This window comes from Camellia sinensis, chromosome 1, assembly GCF_055761805.1.
Source record: "Camellia sinensis isolate YWXY chromosome 1, ASM5576180v1, whole genome shotgun sequence".
Taxonomy (NCBI): Eukaryota; Viridiplantae; Streptophyta; class Magnoliopsida; order Ericales; family Theaceae; genus Camellia; species Camellia sinensis.
The window spans coordinates 126,917,581-126,935,686 of NC_138961.1; the positions used below are offsets into that span (position 1 = coordinate 126,917,581).

The following is an 18,106-nucleotide window of genomic DNA, read 5'->3' on the forward strand; positions in this document are numbered from 1 at the left end:
ATTAGCTTGTTGTTGTTTGGCTTGGAGTACTAGGTGAGCCTTTACCTCGTTTTAGCATATCGCATGAGTGTCTGTGTTGCTATGTCTAACATGCTTGCCATGAGGCTAAGTGCTTAAATGATTAAATGCTTGAATGCCTATGGATGAAGGTTAATTGCTTGAATTAGGATAGTTTGATTAATGTCCATTTTAAGCCCACCTTTTCAAGTGGCATATTCACAAATCCTTTTTGTTCAAAAACAAACATTGAAATCAAATGTTCCAACTTTTGCAAAGTTAGTCTATACTTGTGTGCAACACATAATAATGTAATATTAGTCTAATAATCAAAACAAGAGCATATAATATAAATAAGAATCACAACATGATTAGTAGAGACTGATCTTTGATTGGGTGAGTAGGGTGCTCAATTCATGACCTTCCCCTATTGTACTTAAGTTCCTGAGCCTAGACACTTTGGTGATGACGGACTAATAGCCTTTGGCACGAGTCTCGGGTTTCCTAAATTTTTCAAAAATATTTAGGTGGACACTTTGTAATCTAGCAAAACTGTTCATTTTTGGCATTTGATTCAAACTTTGATTTTTCAAAAAGAATTGCCGGATTTGGACTCCTTTTGTGTTTTCACTATTTCACATTGCACTTGTGAAATCAGATTCAGCACCACAAGTGGAGTCCAAACTGTAGGGCTATTTGTCTCCCGAAAGGAGCACGAAAAGTCGAGCTTCAATGACCTTATCCTGATTCGCGAGAATACAAGAAAGACAAAGCGCTACGCCACTTACCGAATTCTTACCCAAATATCGGTCATTTCATTGACCCCCTCCCAGTTAGCAACATACTTGAAACTCTAATCATCCATTACCTCCATTCACTGCCTTCCCTCATAGAAACTTCACCTCGCGAGTCCAAAACTCACACTTCTTAAACTTAACTACTCACGAAGAATGCTAAACGACTAAAATGCTACCAAACCATTCACATCTGCCTTTATAAAGGAAGGATAACCCAATATAGCTGACAAAGGCAACCGTAACAATCTAAAACTCATGAAAGTCCCCTGCCAACTCAGGACAAAAGGTCACCCCAACACTTAATTGCGTTCTAAAATCCCTCGAAAATTGTTCTTGAATTCTTCTGCCACCTCATCACTATCTAACTCAAAACACATCGACCAGACAAACTATACCCTTACTACCTATCTATCATACCACCCATGTCTAACTAAATAAGCAACCAACACCCTGGGTCCATAACCCTTATTGCATAGACACTGAAACACTCCTATTCCAAGGCCAAAAGCTGCGAGATGAACCCTATTCTCAGTACATGAAACATACAAAAAACCATACCAACACACTCTTGTATACTACCAACCCAAAACAAAAGGGGAATCTATAATTAAGAGCAACCACCACAAAATGAAACTAACTACCCTCAGTAGACTAGGAATAATCTTCCATAAAAGAAACTTAAGTCACCTTCATGCTGACCGCTCTTAACTTCCTAAACACCAACACCGTCAATTCCTAATATTCCAAAATCCCTAAAGGTGTACTAAGGACATCGATTCATCTAGCCCATTTCTTGGTATGAAACCACATCACTTCACCAACACTTACTCATAACCTCTAATACATCACCCCATTCAACTACTCTTTCCACTTAACACCAACACAACCATACCCCAATACCAATCACCCCTATATGGGGGGGGGGGGTTCCACACTTTTTACTCACTCTTTGAGTCCAAAATGGACTTCTCTAGACCAAAACCCACAACTTTCACTCACAAAACAAGACACCATGCGTCATACCCAACGCAACCACATACCGAACACATCCCCATACCGAAGACCGATAAAGTCCATGATAGACTCGCTATCCACTCCAATCTGATACGCACAACTACCACTATAACAACAAGTTATTGGTTGAACCAATAGGGACTTTGGCAGAAGGTACCACCAGACACCACCACTTTCCTCACCACAAACACAACCCTTACTCTCCCTCAAGGAGCCTCCATTTCGATAACCCAAAACTCGCACCACTGACATAAAACCCCAATTGCCAATCCCCACCAAATTGAACATACTAATTTGTATAACTCCACCTTCATAATATTCCAACTAGCCATAATGATCCTCATAGTACCTATCTCCCACAACCAACTCCATTGTCTAATCATTCCAAAATCAATTACAACCAAACCCAAATTATTTAACCCAACAAACAATTCCTAATTCAAAATGAGGCTCACTCCAAACAAAAACACAAGGGTACATACCCATAAATATCATAAATTTTCTTCTACTTCCTAAACCACTTACCATGTTAAGAAAATTTAATAGTCATTACATACCCCAATTCATGAAGGTAAACAAACAAATAAACATATATATACAAAATCAAATAATCATGATGTCTTAACATCTCACAACACTTTGGTTACCAAAATAACAACATAACGATTACAAACAACAATCCACCGGTTACAAAACAAAATAACCCAAAACACAACTACGCCACTGGTCACTACTACCACCATTGTCCCTCACTGGACCACTAAACTTGGTTACTCCTGAACCCCGAGATACCCTAAGAGCTTACACACCAAGGACAAAACTACTGATGTGTCCCAACTGGCCATACTAGAAATAACCTCGAAATTCCCCACTTTAGGATTGAAATTGCAACTCTCCCAAGGCCCTCGAAGTCCAACCTATGCGGTTTAGATAAAAGAATCAGAGTGTCCTTGCCCGGACTATTAAGGCTAAGTTTGACTAGATTTTAGAACATCCAAAAGAGTCCCACGCTGGACACAAAACACCAAGTATGGCCCGACTGGTTATACACATAGCAAATAGGCAATCTTCTATTGTGCAACCAATTCAAAGTCTGAAAAGATAAGGACCCTGGCGACTGCTCCCCCTATAAGCACCTAGCCGCCTTAAATCCCAGTTGACTAAATGATTCTAGTGGTACAAGTGTTGGTTTAGTCAGCAACCTCGCTTTCTTCTTTTAACTCCTACTAGGTCTACCACAACCCAAACTACAGGAGTTGCCAAAATGACCTCCTCCCCACTCTGTCCCAAAGCTAAAATCATGGCTTTTATATGAGTCGCTGTTTCTCCAAGTGCACTATCACATCTATGCCCAGACCCGACTACCTTCTCTGAATAACATCACAACCCCTCTCTTACCATCCAAGCTTCTCTCAACTCTAAAAAATGAAACTCCTTGGTTTCTACCAATTCAGGAGCACACCACGACGAACTAGTAACCCACGCCTCAAACTATGCCAAAGGGGTAGTACCCCGGCACAACTCCACAAATTGTTTCCTCTACTCTTCTCGTGTGGAAGGAAGAAAATCACCACAACCCCACCTAAACCTCCTAAGCAAGACAACGCAACAAACTAAGCACAAAATAAACATGTTCATAACGGAGTCTTATAATTACAATAACAACAAATACAATAGTATTTCATTCCACGAAAGCACTTAATCACATAATCACATACAAATTATAGATATAATTTGTTCCATGAAGCCCTAAGAATTCTTATTAGAACAAACATTGATCAAGTGCCCTTCTAGTTAGACCTCCAAGCATTCAGTAGACACAAAGAACATCTTAAGAATCCAATTCCATACCCACTTAACCATGTAAACATGTTGTCATTTAGCATACCAAGCATACCACATCTCTATTAGGTGAGACAAACCCATTGTGGTAATAACCACTTTCCCACGTACCCAAATATTCAAATCCGGTAAGCTCTAATACCAAGTGTATTGCCCCAAAATAAATAGACACACAACATCATTATATTATCAATAAAAATTTTGAAAACTTACTATTAACATGCGTTTATTTATCTTTCCATTTTACAACAGGGATTCTGAGACATGATTAACATGAAATAAGATTTGTTTCATACAAGTTAATGCCTTAAAGACTACAAATTTCCAAGGCCTTGCCCGATTACAACAAATGAGTCACAACTCAATATAAAGAAGCCCATAGCTTAAATTACAACAAAATAAACAAAGAAAACAATAAATATAAGCCTCAAGCTCTAAGATCCTCCCAAGTCATCGCCTTGGTGGAGGCACATGAGTCCACCTAAAAAAGGTTTCCTTCGTAGGGTGAGCATAAAGCCCAACATAAATAACCTTAATGACATGTATGATGCATAACAATGCATAAGGTGTATGCATATGAGATGCCATGGTAAAACATGCATTTTTCTCTTTGAAACAATTGGATGCAAAATTTCCAAAACATTTTTCCCAGTATTCTTTTTAAAATGATAAAATTGGTAAATAAAACAAATAAATCTCTAGGGCTAGTGATCATAATAGAAAGCTATACAAGCTATTTATACCATTTCTCCAGGATTATTCGGATGTAATCGGCACCTACCGCGCAGGTTTTTAGTCTTACACCAAGGACACATAGGTTAAATTAATTCCCACACCCTCTTACAATTTTATCATTTTATTTACCATTTCTAATAACACAATACATGTGTTTCAAAACAATAATACGTTTTCCAAACATAAAATCTCTAGTTTATAAATCCATGATATGCTTAATGTGATGTATGATTTGTAAACATTTCCAATCCCTAATCCACATGCAATTTGTACAACAATCAACACAACCCTCCATCGGTTGTCAAAACAATTATCTCTAATGCCATTATTAAAAGATAACAATAACGATAACAACAACAATATCCAAAATGATATCAAAATCGAAATCCCAATGATTTATACAAAATCTCTACGATTCCTAAAAACACATGCACACTCCTTACGAGTCTTGTGAATCTCAACCGAAAATATAAAATTTTCCTAAAACATCCAATTAATTCTTTTTAACAATTACCCTTTTTTTTTCTTCCCAAAAAGAGTAATCCATACTCGGTGATTTCCAAAACCCAAAAAACGTTTAACACCCAAACTTCTTTTCTCAAAAACCCCACAACACACCCAATTCCACACCACTTTCCAAAACATCAGCCATCCTAGTTTTGTCAAACTTTGGAGATTTCTTTTCAAAACACAATTTTCTACAAAATCTCATTACACAATGATTACTAGCTTACCAATTTTAAACCACAACTGAAAAGAAAGCTCTTTGCCCCAAATTAATGCATTTATACAATATAACCAAAAGCTAACTTTTCACAGACCCTTAACTATATAAAAAAAAAAAATAGCAAATAACGAAGCTACGTAGCATGCAGATTGATAAGGAAATCCCTACCTCAACTCTAGAAGAGGAGAAAGCCCAAAAGTCCCAAAATTGGCAGTGATGAAAGCACGATTTGACCAGATTAAAATGAAGCCCTCTACCTCATCTACACTAAAGTCTAAGGCACTTAGGGTGAGGGATGATCAAAAAGAGATGAAATCAAGGTTTGAATTTCAAAGAATCCAAAAATTGTGAAACAGTAGAGAGAGAGAGAGAGAAAAAAAAGAGAGAGAATGGATGAGGCTAAAAACAAATATTTTTGAACACAACACCCACTTACATGGAAAATAGGCTGTGGGCGCGAACATTAGGCCCTATTTGCTGCACGACTTGCCTGACCCAGCAATATTAGGCTGCTGCCCAGCAGCCAGCCCGAAGCACTCCCAAGGTCCATACCCACCAGAAAAAACCAAAAATACCAGACAACAACGTGTCCCTACTAGAAACTAAAATAAATAGGGTTTTTCTAACTCGGGCCACTATAGTTCAAGTACAAATAAGAGGATTCAAAGAAAAAGTTAGGGTTCAATTGAAAACTATTACTCACCTCAATACATAAAAAAAAAAGAAAAAAAAAGAGGTAAACTATAAATACATTTTTTAATTTTGTTTAAAATGTGAATCGTTTTCTATAGTTGTGGAAATTATATTTTGTTTCTTGAACTTTCTAACTTTTTAATTAATAAATTTTTTATTAATAAATTATTAAATTAATTAACAGGTTTTAATGATGTCAAAATATATTTTAATTAATAATTTAAATAATTTTATTATTATATAAAAGAGCAATTAAGAATTTTATTTTTGTAATTAATTTTATTAAAAAAAGTTTTGACAATAAAATATTGAGTAAATTACAAATACACCCCTTGAGGTTTGATTAAAATACAGATTAATCTTTGTGATTTGAAAAATTACAAATACCCCCTTATTAGAATTTTTCATTTAACAGAATTAATTGAAAAAATAAAATTCATAATTGTTCTCTTATACAATAATAAAATTACTTAAATTATTAATTAAAATATACTTTTAACATCATTAAAAACTATTAATTAACTTAATAATTTATTAACAAAATGGGTAATTTGTTATGAAATTAGAAACCTCAAGAGTGAAATGTAATTTTCAAAATTATAGGGGGTAATTTGTATTTTAATAAAATCTCAAGAGGTATATTTGTAATATATCCTAAAATATTTCTAATTTTTTAAATTACATGAATAATTTATATTTTATTTTATTTTATTTTTTAATCCCAAATAAAATCCTATATATCTAATATTTTCAATGCTCCGAGGGTTTACCTTTTTTTTTTTTTTTTTTTAAACATGCTCGTGGGGTTTACTTGAACCCCTCATTACAACGCAGCGTCGCCCGTGCTGGAGAGTGACCAAAAAAGCAACGAGAGGAGAGTGACAGCAGGGCCGTGACCGGCGAGCTAGGAGAGCCCGGTGAGTTGTCTCCCTCTCCCTACTTTCTGTCCTTATTTGTTTATAGCATTTTTAAGGATAAACCTACTCATGATGAGTGGCTGGCTGGAACAACCCCCAAACACTTTTGAAAAATCCCTAATTTCTATAATTTCTTTGCCCTTATTTAATTGGTTTTAAGTTTTGGTTTATGTGTTTGTTAGACCGAATTTATTTTCCTTAATTCTTTGCTAATTTTTGTTCCTTAATTTCTGTAAACATATTCTTTGAAAGAATCTAAAGCTAATGTAACTTTGTTTCAATCTGTCTGTATATATATATATATATTTTACATATTTTTGTGGGTTAAATTTCTGTGAATTTTTGTGAGTTGAATTTATGTGGATTCTGAATTTTTGTTGGTTCAATTTTTATTTCCTATTGTAACTTTATATTTTGTTGTTGTAGTTGTTGTTTATTTATTTTCAGTATAAATTGGATTTGACTATAATGCAACAAGACTAGATTTTTGTCTTTTGAATTATTGTAATGATATTCGCTAATAGCTAATAGCTAATAGTTGAGTGGGTCTTGGTGTGATTAACTGTTTCCTGAAAGAGTCGAAATGATTTTATCCATTTAAATTGTGATGCTTATCTTCTTTAAATTCTCCATAGATACATTACCAGACTCTATAGCTGCTTCATGTTGTGGTAAATTAATTTGTGTTCCATTTAGTTACTGTCTGAAACGAATTCAACTTTGAATTTTTATTGTATTGTTTTTGTGCCAGTTTCTAATCTTTCTCATATTCATCTGGTGGTGGAACATTAATAATATTATAATGTACTACTGATCTTATATACTATACAATTGTAGTGTGGTCCCAAATAACTCCAAATGGCTATTCTTAAATTCTCATTATGTTGAAGTTCTCCTATTTGGTGCCCTCTTTGATTGTCTTTCATGTTTCCTTTTTACCCGTTTTCTATTTTTTTTTTGGGATTAAATGCAGGGGAAATTTGAAACTCATTTTATCTTATTTTTACCTTCATTGAACTGAACTCCTTTTCCCTATTCATTTCCCAAGTTCCCATCTTATTCCTCTTCCACTTTGCAGGATAAGGATTGTATCCAACTATTATCCTTTTTTTTTTTTTTATGAAATTTGAATTGGATATTTATGGTATAAGAATTAGAGATGAAATGGGACTTTTGCATGATATAAAAAGACCCTCACACCCATTAAAAACTTGAAAAACTCCCCCACTCTGACACTCCACTCTGACACTCCTCTCTTTCCATCTCCATATTCCGAAGTCCCACTGAAGAACAAAAGCAGATACCTTTGTAACTCATGGACATCATGGTTGATTCATATGTTTGTCACCACCAACGTTGCTATGTTTCCACAATTTTACGCCAACAATTGTCCCCTTAATGTTTGCTTTTGTTATGTTTTCATTGTGATTATTTATGTGCTGGAATTGTTTTGGTGCAAAAATTGGGATCATGGTGTGTGTATTTATTGACTTTTTTTGGTTGATTAGATGTTTGAAGTGAGAATTTTATACGTTGTTTCTTTCATAGTTTAATATTGGCCTCTTTTATTAATTTTTTTCCCCCCTCTTTTGAAATTTTGTGAGCTGTGTTGAAATTTTTGTTCTTAGAGTGTGCTATATGTTGTTGTTCAAATATTTTATTGAATGACTTTTTTTGGGCAATTCTGTTAAAAATTCAATCATATTGTGACACTGATCTATCATCTATCAATTTATGCTTATTTCTTTACCTATCAAAAAATATATGTTTGTTTGATTCTTTTTGTTTTCAATAATTGTGATTGAAATATATGGCATAAATACATGTCATGAATGTGTTCTATTCCATGTTGATCTAGCATTGTTGGTTATTTTTTTTAAAGCTATTCTATAATTTTGTTTGTGGGTATTGTTCATGATATTTTAGAAGACAGTTAATTTGGGGATTACTCAATTGTATAATGATTTAACAAAAATAGTTAATAAAATTAAACTAAGGAAAGAATATGCTTTTCTTAAAATTTCTTCAATCTCTTAACAAAATGTAGCTGTTCTTAAGACCTCGATTAATTCGACTAAAATTTTAATTAAAAAATTGTCATTATCTTTATAATTAGTCAAGTAAATGTAATTTTACACCATAGGGTTATCTCTAAAAATTTAAAGATGTGATGAATATTGTACAATATGAAAATAGGCCGTAGGCTTTGGAGTAAATTTTGAAGAGTTTTTTTTGAATAAATTTGGGTAAGAGAGGATATGGAATAATGAATTGAATTTTATTGACTTTTAGAGATAGAGAGATCATGGTAAAACTGAGTCTCTGATGGGTTTGATCCATTATTTTATGGTGCCAATTTTGACTATAACATAACATGCTTTAGAAAATTGGGAAACTAATTTCACTTGTGTAAAGTTAAGCATTTTTTTTAAAAAAATATTTCAAAAGTAAAATGTGTAGATCAAATGTTTTATTTTAAGCGTGATTTATACCATATTAAGTTTAAATCTACATTATACAATTCATTTTCTGAGTATTTTGTAAAGTAATTTTGAAGATATTTTTTGGGTAACTTTTCTGCACTTTGATCTTGGTTTTGACTCTAAAAGCTTTCATCTTTGCCTGAGGTTAAAATTTTTGGTTACATTATGTCATTATTAGAAGAATTAGGAGTCTATTTTATTAGAATTGGATATTCAAGCTTTTTTCCCAATTAATTATTATTATTATTATTATTATTATTTCCATAAAAGATATGTAACTCAGCAGTAAAAACTTAAATATCACACATAGATGGAGACTTTGCCATACAAAACATTTTCCCTGTTTCTTTGCAGAGTTGAAGGGGTGAAATTGAATTAGTAGTAAAAGTAAAGCCCACAAATTTGTTTCAAAAATTGCTATGGGATTAAGAGTCTTACGAGACTATAAAACTCTTTCAAAGAGGGGATTACCAATATCATGAGGATTTGGGTTTGCTAATCCCTTAGCAAACCCAAAACCTGTCCGCAGCCCGGGCCTAGATCCTAGGCCTAGGCATCTATTTTGAGGCCTGGCTTGTGAGCTTGGCCCACCAGGCCCAACCTGAGCTCAAGCCCGCGGCTCGACCCATTAGGCTCGATATTGTTTTTCCCCCTGTTGGCTTGGAGAATTTTTGGAATGAGAATGGAGATAGGAAAATATTATTCTTACATATAATTTTTATACAAATTTCTTCACTAGAATGACCTAGTAGTAGCATTTTTGTGATTAAATATCATTTTAAGGGTCATTTTATTTTAATGTCATTCTATATAAAATAATCACTCAATTAGTTTATAGGAAGTAATTTTTTACAAGAAAAGTATACAATTTACAATAATATTAACTAGATCGTTAGAGGAAAAATATATTGGGTAAATTACACTTCGCCCTTTAGCTTTCACCTGAATTTCATTTTGGTCCCTCGCCTATTTATTGTAACAACTAATTCTTTAGACTTGAACATGAGTTTCATGTAGTCCCTTTGTTACGTCACCATTTTAAATTTGAGTGAAAGTTGAAAAATGAAAGACCAAAATAGGATTTAAGTGAAAGTTAGAGGTTTTTTTTTTTTACTCAAACAAACACCCCCCCCCCCCTTCCTTAAATGCCCTTAGATGTGCTCACGTTTCTTGACATGAGCACTTCCCCCCCCCCTCCTTATATGCCCTTAGATGTGCTCACGTTTCTTGACATGAGCGCTTTTTGTCAATTTGTTAATAGTAGAGACAGGAGGAATACTTTGAAATTATTTTGTAGTTATTCCACTTCAATGGTTTTTGGCCATTACAGTTACTCTTAAAATTTTCTCTTGTGATCATGATTTAGTTTTGTTGTGATCATGATTTTACTTTATCAAACTTCAAGTCAGATAACTTAAAATTTAGTTTTATTATTTTTTGACAAAGCATTTGACTCAATATTGATAGAATAATTTTTGAGACGTGTAAACAAAACAAATAATTTTGGCAGGGCTAATGCTTTTCCATGGAATTGCTCTGATACACACTGTTTGTAACACTTGAGCTGATCCAAAGCTACAGTCGTGTTTTGGCAGAGAAAAATCAACTCCCTCCTACTGCAACTAACAATTCCCTATCTCAGTTGCTGATCGAAGCTGATACTATGCTCTTGCTCTTAGAGTAGTAACATTGACTATATGGCTAAAGACAAAAGAGAAAATGAAGTTATGAAGGTCAAAATTGTTCTCATATTTAATAATACCAACAATGCGATACCCATATGGGATGAATTTGACAACACTGATTGCATTGTTGCAAGCATGTGCCCAACACAAGAACCTCAGGAAAGGAAAAGAAATCCATGCCTACATTCTCATCAGTGGCTACCTAAGCTCCCCGCTATCAACAACTAGCCTTATCAACATGTACTCCAAGTGTAATAGCATCACCGATGCCTTAACGATTTTTGATACGTCAACCCATCACCAAAACCAAAACCCGTTTGCTTATAATGCGATTGTAGCTGGGCTCATCGCCAATGACATGCCGAGACCTGCATTGGAATCTTACTGGAGAATGCGGTTGGCAGGTATTAGGCCAGACAAGTTTACGTTTCCATGTGTAATTAAGGCATGCTCAGATGTTAAGGAGATTTTAGAAGGTAGGAAGGTTCATGGATTGCTGTTTAAATTTGGGTTGGAGCTGGATATCTTTGTTGGAAGTGCCTTGGTTCATTCTTATTTGAAGTTTGGCTTCACGGATGAGGCACATCAACTGTTTGAGGAATTGCCCATCAGAGATGTTGTGCTATGGAATGCAATGATTAATGGGTTTGCACAAATTGGGCAGCTTGGCAGGGCACTGGAGGCTTGTAAGAAGATGGTTGAAGAAGGGGTTGTTCTGAGTAATTTTACAGTTACTGGGATCTTATCAATTTTTTCTATGATGGGGGACCTTAATAATGGGAGGGCAATTCATGGTTTTGCAATGAAAATGGGTTATGATTCTGGTATTGCAGTTTTAAATGCACTGATTGATTTGTATGGAAAATGCAAATGGGTTGAGGACGCATTGAAGATTTTTGAGATGATGCCAGAGAAGGATATATTTTCATGGAACTCTATATTATGTGTTCAAGAACAGTTTGGTGATCATGGTGGAACTTTGAGGTTTTTCGATAGGATGTTACGAGCTGGGGTTAAACCTGATTTGGTCACAGTCACTACTGTCCTACCGGCTTGCACTCATTTGGCAGCGTTGATGCATGGTAGGGAGATTCATGGTTACATGATTATCAATGAATTGGAGAAAGATGGTGATGATAAAGATGATGATGTGTATGTTAAAAATGCCGTTATGGATATGTATGTAAAATGCGGGAGTATGAGGGAAGCTCGTTTGGTTTTTGATATGATGAACTACAAAGATGTGGCATCATGGAATATCATGATTATGGGGTATGGCATGCATGGGTTTGGAGGTGAGGCGCTAGATATGTTTTATGGCATGTGTGAGGCACAATTGAGGCCTGATGAGGTGACTTTTGTTGGAGTTTTGTCAGCATGCAGCCATGTAGGCCTCGTAAGCCAAGGCCAAGAGTTTCTTGTGCAGATGCAGTCGCAATATGGGGTGGTTCCAACCATTGAACACTACACCTGCGTGATTGACATGCTTGGTAGGGCTGGGCAGCTCGAGGAGGCTTATGAACTGGTGTCGGCTATGCCAATTGAGGCCAATCCAGTGGTATGGAGGTCTTTCCTAGCAGCATGTCGGCTCCATGGGAATGCAACTTTGGCTGAGGTTGCTGCACAGCAGGTGTGTGAGCTTGAACCAGAACACTCTGGAAGTTATGTATTAATGTCAAACATTTATGGTGCAGTTGGTCGATATGAGGAGGTATCAGAAGTGAGATATACAATGAAGCAACAAAATGTGAAAAAGGCGCCAGGGTGTAGTTGGATTGAACTCAGTGATGGAGTCCACATTTTTGTTACTGGTGACCGGACACATCCTGAAGACTACTTGATTTATGCTAGATTAAATTCATTAACTACTCGCATGTATGAGCATGGATCCTAACCACGTTCTAACGCATTATAACGCTCCTGTTGCTTGCTTCCTAACATTTTTCTGCTTGCTGTCTAACGTTTTACAGAGACAAATGGAACCGCTTGGTTGTCTACTAGAAGAATTCTACTCCTACCTCACCGAATAACCTAGGCATCCTCCTAGAATTTTCCAATATCGGTGCTTCCTATCTATTTTTTCGAAGTCAATTTCACGTGCTACAAGTTTAAAACACTGCAAATTTCATCACGATGGCTGCAGTGTGAATTGTCTTCTATGCCATGTGCTTCTGCAACAAGCATTAGATTTCTCACAATATATATATATATATATATATATATATGTCTTTGCTATTAAAATCTTACGATTCGCAATTCGATTCATAATTTGATTTGTAATTTTTGTAAAATCAATATGAATCAATAAGTGAATCTATTTTAGAATTGAATCTTTAATGAGCATGATTCGATTCACTTTTTACGATTCATACAATTCTTGAAATTATTGTGTCTGATGTATTTTCGACTATTTTTTCTCCATTTTTTCTTTGAAAATAATATAATATAACTTCTAATAGCATTTAGTACCAAAATAACAAATATATATATACATGATTTGTTATTATTTTAGTCGTCATGGAGTTTTTAATAAGATCCAATCAGATTTAAGCAGACTTAACATGTTTTTAACATTTCTTTTCATTTTTTTCCTTTTAAAAAAATCATAATACATTTTCTAAAGATGTTTAAAATTAAAGTAACCTACACTATGAATTATCTATTGCTATTTTATTAAATTAAATATAGTTTAATATTACATGGGTGATGTTAGTTGTCCCTTTTAAACTATTTTGAGCTTTAAAAATAAAATATCCTAAATAATTTTTTCTTATTATTTGGTCATTGTTATTTGAAAAAATATGTATGCTTATTGTTTAAATATTAATATTGTTGTTAAATTATTGTTACTTTAGAAATTGAAAGTTGGTCTTTGTTTACTGTATTTATTAAAAATTGTTGACAAGAAATATCTAAAAAAAGGAAAAGGTAAGTTGATGATCTTACCTAGAAAATTTTGTTAACTTCTTACCTATTAAACTATGCAATCATCATTCAAAAAAACATTTTTATTAATTTAAATCTAAATATTTTATGTTCAGAAAAATACATTTAACATCTAAATGTGTAAATATATTTTTCTAAGTAATTTTAAAAAAGTGACCGAATATTTACGATTTACAATTCAAATCCCGAGTTGACACCTATGATATATATATATATATATCTCTTCTTGGTTGAATTGGTATTACACTGTGCAGTAGTGATTTAAACTCCCTCAAATTTCAACCCCCACCACCCCACACACACGTGGTGGATGGTGATTGGAGGAGGAGAAGAAAAAGAAAAAGAAAAAGTGACCAATCAAAAAAGAAAGGGGGTCAAAAGGGGTGGGGGAAAAGGGGTCCCAATCTTTATTCTTACACTGTGCTACTGTCGGCATAGTTGCTCCTGTAACGCTGTTCAAGCCAACGTTCTGGTTCCACCGCTGCAAATCCTGGTAATTATATCCCTATTTTCATATTTATGGTCTGTTGCACAATATCAAACTATGTTATTTGCATGCATGTATTTATGTTTAGTAGATGCATAGTAAGTGTTTGTCAATATGTCTCAATAAAAAAAAAGTTTAACAACATGATTTGGATAATTGGATTTGGCTAATTTGCTTGTCCACCTGCTCTCAGTACCCAAAAGACACTTTCCCCTTTTGTTTTTTTGGGTTGGTTTGGGTTGTTAAAAGATTATCCAAAATCGAGAAAGCAAGAATATTCAGATAGAGGCTTCCTGTTTTAAGTAGTGTATAGGACAGAATATGAACAAGGTGATATCCGACACTGATATGACTAGAACAAACCGACAAAAACCAAGGTAAATGAACATTTCTTAATAATATATATTGGAAAATATTTCTTCCATATTCATTTTTGTACACAAAATTTCCCAGCATATGAAAGTAATAGATCAGACTGTGCTTAATGACATAAACAAATTATTCTTACCAAATCAGATTTCCATGGACTCGAATATCAATGGAACAGATGAAAAGAAATTAAGAAAACTATAAATAGGCTTAACTTTGTTAAGTTATAAGAATACTAGATATTGAATGTAGAGTGATAGTCTTTATAGAAGTAAAATCCTTAATAGAATCTATCATTACATTGACAAATTTGAAATAACTACATGAATATCCTAATTATTTCTCTGTTCGAACCTCCATACACGATCAATCTATTACAATTTATCAAGTTTAACCACAAACCAATTTCAAAAACAACAATTCAAATGGAGCTTTGTGATTTCAGAGCAAACCAACATGTGTGTATATACATTAACCCACAAAAGCAAACTAAAAACCCATCATACCATCAATATAAAGATCAAATTTAACAAAGCACAGAATGAAAAAAGAGCTTACAAACCACCATTTTCAAAACAAGTCTATCAAAACCAAGCACTTAAATATCATCATAACAGATAACCTTTCACACAGACATATTTGCTAGCTGTTAAATATGAGAAATATGTATTTTGATTTTGTTCTAAAAGCACACATGTGCTGCACTAGTGGTAAAAATGTTATTTCCCAGACCGAAGGTCTTGGCTGTAAATCTCATTCACCTCACTATATGATTTTATGTTTTAAATAAGCTATAGTATAGTATAGATAGATAGATTAAAAGTTCATAATTAAAAAATAGAACCCAAAATCACATCTGACTACCATACTGATCAAGTTCCTTGTCATTGTTCTTGCTTAACTGAGGAAAGGGGAGGACATCTTGAGAGACTCAAATTCTCAAACACACCCCCTCTTTTTTTTTTTTTTTTTTTTTTGGTTCTCTGTTTTTGTTTTAGAAAATGACTTTGTAAAATGATGTCTCCATTCTAAGATATCAAAATATTAGTTGGTAAGATTTTCTTCCTTGACAACAATGCTTTTATTTCTTTGTTTCATTAATTGAAATTGGTATTGGGATCATTCTGTTTTAAAGTCACTGCTATGATTGTTGGATTGGCATAAAAATCACTCACATAGAAGTTAGCTAAAGTTGTTATTATTAAAAGATGAATTTGAATTGACAAATATATCCAAACTATTCTTTTGAATATAATGTCTATTTAAATTTTATAGTATCCTTAGCTAGGAAGCACGGGTGTGGGTACGGGTATGGGCACCATACGGGTACATCGATATGGCATATTCAAAAAAAAAAAAGCTACGGGTACGGCTGGGGTACATTAATTTTTTTTTTTAAATTTATAGCTAAACATCCAATATACAAATCAAAGTTTAATATCATAATTAAAAAATCAAAAAATAAATCATTTAACAATACTTGCAGTTACACCTATACTTCCTCATGAACTCATATTCCTATAACCATTATTAATAAAAGAAGTTGTGAATTCTTTCACTTCATTCACTTCTGTAATTTTCAAATAGCAATTTAAAAGCATCAATACTATGATGAAAGCAATTAATTTTTTTTTTTATCTTTTATTTTATATAATTCTAAATGTCTACTACAATACAAGACTACAACAGTAAGAAGAAAGGGCACAAAGTGGGTGATTTGATTTTACATTGCCTAATTTTTTTGAATAAGGTTGTAGCTTGCATCAAATTTCAGTTGCTTTGTGGGAAAAAAATGTAAAATATATATATATATATATGTACATGAAACAAATTGGAAATATGAAAGAAAATCTAAAAAATGAATGAGAAGAAGAAAGAGTAAGAAGAATCTAAAGAAAAAAGAATCGAAGAAAGAGGAAGAATCTAAAAGAATCGAAGAAACAAAAATCTGGAGTGAAAAAAACTCACCAATGAAGAAGAAAGAGGAAGAAGAATCAAAGAAGAAGAAGAGGAACTCGCAGATGGAGAGTAGATTCACTGTCAACTAGCAGTGTCGTCTTCGATGGAGGGTAGATTTTGTTGAGTTTGATACTCTGGTGGACCAAGAAATACAACCTTTATTGATAACACTCTAGTACACAAAACATTTGTACACAATCACTCACTAGTACACTCCACTTATCCACTCACACATGCATTTAAGCACTCACACTTTGTGTCTTCCTCACACAAGACCTTGAGACATTTCACACTAGATAGTACTTGACCACTCACTTTGGACTCATTCTTCTTTCACTCAATTGTCCAATTGTCCAATTTCTTAGTACATGCACTCATCTCATATTTATACTAGTTGAAGAACTTTCTAGAATACACTCATACTTTTCTTACACTCTAGAACAATCTAGATTACTCTAGTATATATTAGAGCTTTCTATTATTGTCTAAAATATTCTAGAATTTTTCAGAACTTTCTAGATTTCTCTAGTTTTCTCCAAATTTCTTTAATGTTCCGGAACCTTCTAGGATATTCTGGAATCTTCTGTATTTTTCTAGGTCTTTCCAGTACCTTCTAGATCTTTCCGGAGTATTCTAGATTCATGTGGAAACTTCTAGAATATTCTAGAAAGTGAGGAGAGTTAGTGATGACTCTCAACACTCCCCCTTAGCACTAACTCTCATTCTAGATTATGTAACCATGCCACATTGTTTTAGAAACTCTTCGTGAGTATTTCTGCACCCTGGTCCTCTACCTCGATAAACTTTGTCTCCATCTGTTCCAATATTTTCTTCTCTCTTTTGAAATGATTTATTCTTCCATGGAACATCACGTCCTTGGCCGAATATACAATCTCGATCCTTGGGCTTAAGTACTAAATGCCAGGTTCGACTCTATCTTTGTCACGCCCCAAGCTCCGTGACAATGCTGCACACTCATTTAAGTGAGCATGCAAGGCTAAGAGTCCAATCACATAACCCACAATGTAAAATACTCAAATTAAATCCTTAATTATCATAATGCTAAATCCCATAAAAATAAATGATTCTTATCATATGAAATTGTCCATCAAGTCAACTAATATAATCCACTAACAAAATAATAATCCAAATACTTAAATCATAGTCCTACTATCGGCACTCCCATAAGTAAAAATCCCGCGCAACTCTACTTCTCAGAATCTAGAAAAAATAAAATAAAATAAGAGTAAGCTAGACAGCCCAGTAAATAACCAACCATCACTGCTAGCTGGATCAAGTATACAAAAAAGAAATAGTGGATAACCAATAAATATATTTGCGCTACCATTCAATAAATGAACAATTATTTTGTAAGATGGTTTCGTAGCTGAAAATAAACAGTGTAGCAATACATTTTAATTGAAAAGACAATGAGGTAATTCGATGAAATTTCGT

General features: G+C 33.8%; 1 protein-coding gene and 1 long non-coding RNA gene across 2 annotated transcripts; one reads left to right on the forward strand and one right to left on the reverse strand.

Annotated features, from left to right (window-relative positions):
• The first annotated feature begins 6,567 nt into the window (after nucleotides 1–6,567).
• LOC114257216 (pentatricopeptide repeat-containing protein At3g14730-like) lies at nucleotides 6,568–13,273 on the forward strand. Its single transcript, XM_082883876.1, has 3 exons — nucleotides 6,568–6,722; nucleotides 10,716–12,765; nucleotides 12,861–13,273. Exons 2-3 carry the CDS (start codon nucleotides 10,973–10,975, stop codon nucleotides 12,889–12,891), a joined length of 1,824 nt encoding a protein of 607 aa, XP_082740002.1. The 5' UTR covers nucleotides 6,568–6,722; nucleotides 10,716–10,972; the 3' UTR covers nucleotides 12,892–13,273.
• Nucleotides 13,274–13,883: 610 nt separating this feature from the next.
• Nucleotides 13,884–17,012, reverse strand: LOC145797232 (uncharacterized). Its single transcript, XR_014338503.1, has 2 exons — nucleotides 16,661–17,012; nucleotides 13,884–14,360 (listed from the first exon to the last, which is right to left on the reverse strand). It is a non-coding gene; the product is annotated as an uncharacterized LOC145797232 (long non-coding RNA).
• Between the last annotated feature and the right edge of the window lie 1,094 nt (nucleotides 17,013–18,106).

Bases quoted from the DNA above. Each gene is read 5' to 3' on its own strand.
- LOC114257216 (XM_082883876.1), top strand. From the start codon at position 10,973: ATGCGATACCCATATGGGATGAATTTGACAACACTGATTGCATTGTTG. The intron at 12,766-12,860 runs GTATGAGCATGG...AACGTTTTACAG, and splicing joins AATTCATTAACTACTCGCAT to AGACAAATGGAACCGCTTGG.